Source organism: Mustela nigripes, chromosome 4, assembly GCF_022355385.1.
Source record: "Mustela nigripes isolate SB6536 chromosome 4, MUSNIG.SB6536, whole genome shotgun sequence".
In the NCBI taxonomy this organism is placed as follows: domain Eukaryota; kingdom Metazoa; phylum Chordata; class Mammalia; order Carnivora; family Mustelidae; genus Mustela; species Mustela nigripes.
The window spans coordinates 96,290,291-96,296,467 of record NC_081560.1 but is presented as its reverse complement, the minus strand read 5'-3'; the positions used below and the strand labels follow the sequence as shown (position 1 = coordinate 96,296,467).

Sequence of the window (6,177 nt, the reverse complement as noted above, 5' to 3'; positions counted from 1 at the left end):
GGCCTTTCTTTAGACTTTTGGATGACTGTAAATTAACTGCTTCTGATGACTCCTTTCTATTTAACTATAAAACTCACTATTTGCAATAATTGAGGATTGGTTATCAACATAAAGTTACTGAACTGGAAATATTGAGGTTTTTTGTTTTTGTTTTTTTTTAAAGGCAACTATCTTTTCTCTACCAAAAGAAGTATAGGACATTAAGGGACCAGGACAGAAAAACAAGACAAAAGAGAGCCCTTGTTGCTTGGCAACAGCTAGAACTCTAGCACATTGGACTATTTACTCTATATGTCATAATTTAATTCTTAGGAAAAACAAAAATAGCCTTGTTAGTGATATTTTCATGAGAGTTTTCTTCCCACCATCCATTTGTTACTTACTTTCAAATGTTTCCATAAGTTGGTATTTTTTAAGTAAATGATATTCATTAGAGTACAAAGCAGTTAATCAAGAGAGAATGTATTTTTAAAGTATATATGAGTAAAAAATTAAGTATTTACCTTATAGATACAATAAATTACAAAAATCACTACCTAAATAAATGTAAACTCGAATGCAGTGCAAAGAATGAACAGGTCTTACACTCAGTTAACTCAGTGACCTATTTTTTAAGAAAAATAATAGTCAAAATACAATTTATCTTTCAAATGCCCTAAATTACTTTACCTTTTGGCTTCCAATGTATAGAATAAGAACAATGGGATTTTTTGAACTCATTTCAGAAAACTACAATAAGGTATGAGCTATTAGCTCACATGTAAAAAATATATATATTGGTCATTTAAAAGCTCATTTCAATGAGATAATTTGGACTTGCATGAAAACTGCTACCACAGGAATTATAAATATTGGAATTTGGGCACAGGGCTCACACCAACTCTTCTGGAGTAAAACAAAGCCAAACCAAAACCTATGCAAACATGAATGAGAAACCTAGTTGCGTATTTCCAGCATTTGGCTTTCCCTCTTCAGATCCACAGCACACATGAAGTAGTCTCCAGTGTAACAGCCTACTCTTGGGTTGAATGCTGGGAATTTACACAGTGCACAGTAGGAGGGACTGATAAACTTCTCGATGGCAGAAATAAAAAAATCAATGAAGTCGAAAGTCCATTTGGTATTGTGCAGGTTTACCTGTTCATACAAATTAAGAAGAGCTTTAGCAGTATGTACCTAGACATAGTGATTGGGCTCTATTCAGTAAAATACGTTATTTATTCGATGTACTCAAAGGAACTGCAAGGTCTTGACCAAAATGCTGGCGAGATCCAAACCAAAATAAAGCATGCTCAAACACAGTAAATTTATTTTTTAAAAGATTTTTATTTATTTATTTTAGAGAAAGGGGAGACAGAAGAGACGCAGAGAGAGAGGGAGACTCTCAAACAGACCCATCAACCCACCCTCTCCCTGCCTCCCGCAGGACTGATCCAGGACGCTGACCTCATGACCTGGGCTGAAGCCAAGAGTCCGGGGCTTCATCAGCGGCACCACCCAGACGCCCTTCGAGCACAGTCAATTTAATTCAGAACCTTACACAGACTAGAAAGAATTTCCAAAGATGTAATCTAATCAGTGAATAAATCGTGCTGCACAATTTACCAGTTAAGACACGCATAAAAAGAGCCAGAGAACTCAAGGACCGTCCCGATCCCGATCCCGGATCAGAACGAAGCCTATTCCTTTCTGCTCATTCTTTCCTTCCTCCTTTTTTGGCTCCTTCCCTCTTTTCAAAATTCATCACGACCTGGATGCGCACCGTATGAGATTAAGATGGTGTCAAAACAGACGAGATCTTGGCTTCCAAGGCCCAGACACAGAACGGGGACGGCGGGCCGCACGGGCTGCGATCCGCAGGCACCGAAAGCCGTCGACCTTCCGCACACACAACCGAACAAGCGAGGTGGCTGCGGAGGCGGTCAGGCTGTCCACTTTAAACCCTCTCCCGGAACACGGCGCCTCCGGCGAAGGGTCCCGCCGGTCTCCGCGGGCGAAGGGAGCGGCGCACGTCACCGCGGGGCATCTGCATCCAGCGCGCACACCCCATTCTTCGGTGCGGCGGCTCCCGCTGGCGCTCGTCCCTGGGTTGTAGCTCATCCCCGGGGGAGCTCGTAGCTCGTCCCCGCCTAGCCCATCCTTCCCGCTGCAGGGCCGCCAACGCGCGATCCTCCGATCACATCCCGGCTGGAACGCGGGCGGGGGTCGTCACGTGCTCCTCAAACTCGGGAACAGAAGGCGATCTCCCAGGCCCGGTCAACCTCCTCTGCTCGGCCCACGCGGCCTGTCTCCGGGCCCACAGTCCTCCTTTCAGCCACACTGGGGTGCATGCACTTACGCCCCACTCAGGTGCCACCAATCCCCGGAGCACAGTGGGTTAGCCGGGGCGTCGGGGGTCGGGCAAGCCCCCGCAGTCGGGTCCCACAGGCCGCTGTTCGGGGCGGACCCCGCTCATGACGCCCTGTCAGCCTGCTCCGGAAACGGCCTCCCGGGGCCCACGGGCGCGCACTCCATGGCAAGGTGCGGGCGGCGGGGTCCGCGGCGCTTCTCCCGCACTAGAACCTTCGGCAGGGCCCCCTGGGCAGCGCCCGGGTCCCGAAGGCCCGAGCACGGGTCGGCACAGAGCGCGGAGCGACAGCCCTCGATTGGCGTCGAGGGGCACGGGCCAGGACACACGCCGCCGCGCTCCGTCCCGGCCCTCGCCTCCGCCCCGGCGGAAGCGGCGGCTCGTCCTTCCGGCCTTCCTTCCGGTCCACAGCCCTCCGACTTCCGGCGGGCAGGTGGGCGCGCGCCGCCTAACGACCTTCTGCGCCGACGGTCGGCAGGCGGCGGCGAGCGAATGGAGGCTTCGGCCCCCGGCCGGCGGCGGCGGCGGGGCTGGCGGCGGGCTCCGGTCGCGGGCTCCCCGCTCTTCCGGGCCGCGGTCGTCCTCCTGCTCTCCGCCTTCGTGGCGCGGGCGTCCCCGTCAGGTGAGGCGTCGGCGGCGCTGCCTCCGCGCCTTGGGGCGCCCCTCCCGCCTGGCCCTCAGCGCTATCTATCGGTCGTAGTCATAAAATGCGGGGACGGCTGGGGAGGTCGGGGGAGATGTTTCCCGCCGCCTTTCGCGTCCTCCCTCGTGTCCAAAAAGTTCCATCGTGTTTGCAGATACGCGCGTACGTGCGCGGGAGGGAGGGCTCAGCCGCCGCCGGGTAACCGGGACGGTGTTGGCTGCACGATTGTGTGCTCGGATGTTAGGCTTTGTGAAAATAAAGGGTCTCCTGGCGTCGCATAGCAAAACCAGAGAGATTTGGTCGGAATGCCAAAAATGGCGCAGAGCCGGGGAGACGAGAGCGCTTCTCCGGGAACAGTCAACGTAGGGGGATTGCGGCCGGGGACGCGGGAGGGGGAGCAAGGAGGACGGAGGTGGGGCGAAGCCGTGGTCTGGGCGTCGGGCTCCGCAGGTTCCGTTCTGAGTAGGGGATAGCGGGTGGAGAAGGGGGTCCTTCCCGATCGCGGTCCAGGGTCTTTCACTAGTGGGGTAGTCGTGGGGGTGGGGGTCCGCTGGCTTTAGGTCCAAGCACAGGGCAGACCTGGAGTAAGTGGGTGATACCTTGGTTCCGAAGCGCTGGGTAGGCCGGACTGATGTTCACGTAGCATTTCCCAGTCCGTGCCGCCTTCCTTCGGTCCCTGCAACACCGCCGGGACTGACCAATGTGGTCTCTTCGTGCGGGCGAGGAAAGCGGAGGTTCTAGAGTTTAAGGTGACGTTCCCGAGGCCAGTAAGGGGCTTTCTGACTTTCGGTACACCCGCCTCCCTCCCTGTTAAATGCCCCTGGGTGGATGTTTCACTCTGTTTTTTATGCCGCTCGCACCGCTGGGCCCTTGCGCGCTCTCAGGTCCATTTGCTCATCCAGCAAGGATGGAAGATTCTCAATACATCCTATTCAACTCTCCTTACTCAGTTTGTCTTACTGCAAGATGCTTGGTGCTGATTCTTGATACGTTGACATAAACATTGATCCTACTGTCAAGGCATCCGCCTATCAGTGGAGTTTATAATCTAACGAAAAATCATATACATTGTATACATGTGTAAGAACTGTAGCATAATGCAGCGTAAACGGCCCTGAAAGAGGTGCTGGTGATGGCGGGAAGGGACTATGAGAAGTGGTGAGGACAAACAGAAGGTTTGCAGGAAGAGGGTCTTGAAGCTTGAGGGGTTGGGATTTTGAAACAGTATTCTAAGTGGTTGTAGAAAAAGTCCCGACATGAGCTGCAGTCGGGAAATCAGTGAGTAGGTTAGTTTCACCGCAGCACGAGGGGGAGAGTGATTGGAGGGGAGATGCTGGATGTTGGAAGACATTGGCTTATGGTCCCCCTCCAACCGAGATCAAGTATGCTATGATGCTTTACCATTTGGTATCTTGGAATTTCTAATGAGGCAGGTTGCTGATAATTTCTTTTTGTTTTCTATAGTTGGATATTTGATTCGATTACCGAGAGGTTTTCACTTGACCCAAGACGCGGTGAAAATAGTGGGATCATCAAATTTTCCAGGTATTAATAAATAGATGTTCAGTGCTTTTAAGAAAGTATTTAGCATTTGTTTAAATTTTATTGATCTTGTCCAAAAGGCTAATGTTCCCCAGACATCCCAGTCTCCTAAGGCCTTTTCCTTCTATGAAAATGGATTATAGTTGTTCCCATATGGTTTGGTTGATCCAGCTCTGATTCTGTTTGCTGTAACTGCTTCAGTGTGTGAAAATGATTCTCTAGAAGTTACCTAATTAAAGTTGTCTAGTGTTCCTGCTTGTTATTATATGATTATTGTAATAATATAATAATATATAATAATTATTATATGATTATTAATAAACATATGTAGTTGAAATAATGCTGAAGTATGTTTCAGATGGGATCTGTATTATTAAGATTTTGGATTCATAAGCTTTTCCAGTAGTCATATGAGAGGCATGGTAATTAAAACTTTCTTGGTTGTGGTTTTTTTTTTTTGTTTTTTGAGGTAAATTTGCATGCTTAAAATTCCTCCTCTTTTTTTTTTTTAAAGATTTTATTTACTTATTTGACACAGAGAGAGGGATAGTGTGAGAGAGCACAAGCAGGGGGAGCGGCAGGCAGGTGGGCAGAGGGAGAGGGAGAAGTAGGCTCCCTGCTGAGCAAGGAGTCTCATATGGGGTTCAACCCCAGGATGCTGGGATCATGACCTGAGCTGAAGGCAGATGCTGAACTGACTCTGAGTCACCCGGGTGCCCCAAAATTCCTCCTTTGGAGTGAACGTTCCAATAGTTTTTAGTATATTGCAGCGATTTAGTACATAGCAAGGTTTTGCAGCGATCACTGTGTGATACGGCAGCATTTTTATAGCTCCAAAAAGAAATGCCATAGCCAGTAAGCAATCACTCTCCAGTCCCTGGAAACCACTAGTATACTCTCTGTCCCTATGAATTTCCCTGTTCTGGACATTCTATGTAAGTGGAATCATACATGGTGTGGTGCTTTGCATTTGGCTACTTTTACCGAGTATAGTGTTTTTGAGTTTATTCATGTCATATTCCACTTTATGGCTGAATAATATTCCATTGTATGGATATACCACTGTTTGTGAATCTGTCAGTTGATGGATTTTTGGGTAGTTTCCACTTTCTGGCTGTTACGAACATTGCTGTTACGAACATTGCTGTTACCACCATTCCTGAAGAAGTTTATGTGTGAACCTACATTTTCAATTCTTCTGAATATATACCTAGAACATAGAGTAACTCTATGTTTAACCTTCTGAGGAACTGCCAAACTATTTTTTTAAAGATTTTATTTATTTATTTGACAGACAGAGATCACAAGTAGGCAGAGAAGCAGGCAGAGAGAGAGGAGGAAGCAGGCTCCCTGCTGAGCAGAGAGCCCAATACAGGGCTGAATCCCAGGACCCTGGGATCATGACCTGAGCTGAAGGCAGAACCTTTAACCCACTGAGCCACCCAGGCGCCCTGCCAAACTATTTTTTAAAGAGACTTTACTATTTTACTTTCAGACCAGCAGTGTGTGAGGATCAGATTTTACAGCAGCCTTGCCCATACTTGTTACTGTTTATCTTTTTTTATTATAGCCATCCCAGTGTGTGTGAAGTGGATTTTGAAGTGGTTTTATTTTGCATTTCCATAATGTCTAATGATGTTTAAGA

At 48.5% G+C, this 6,177-nt stretch overlaps 1 protein-coding gene across 1 annotated transcript in view; it reads left to right on the top strand.

Moving 5' to 3' along the window:
• Positions 1-2,839: 2,839 nt before the first annotated feature.
• Positions 2,840-6,177, top strand: part of ZPBP (zona pellucida binding protein) — a 108,716-nt gene continuing 105,378 nt past the window's right edge. The window contains exons 1-2 of the mRNA XM_059395779.1: positions 2,840-2,969; positions 4,455-4,535. Of these exons, the coding sequence (XP_059251762.1) occupies positions 2,840-2,969; positions 4,455-4,535 (211 nt within the window). The remainder of the gene's footprint in view (positions 2,970-4,454; positions 4,536-6,177) is intronic.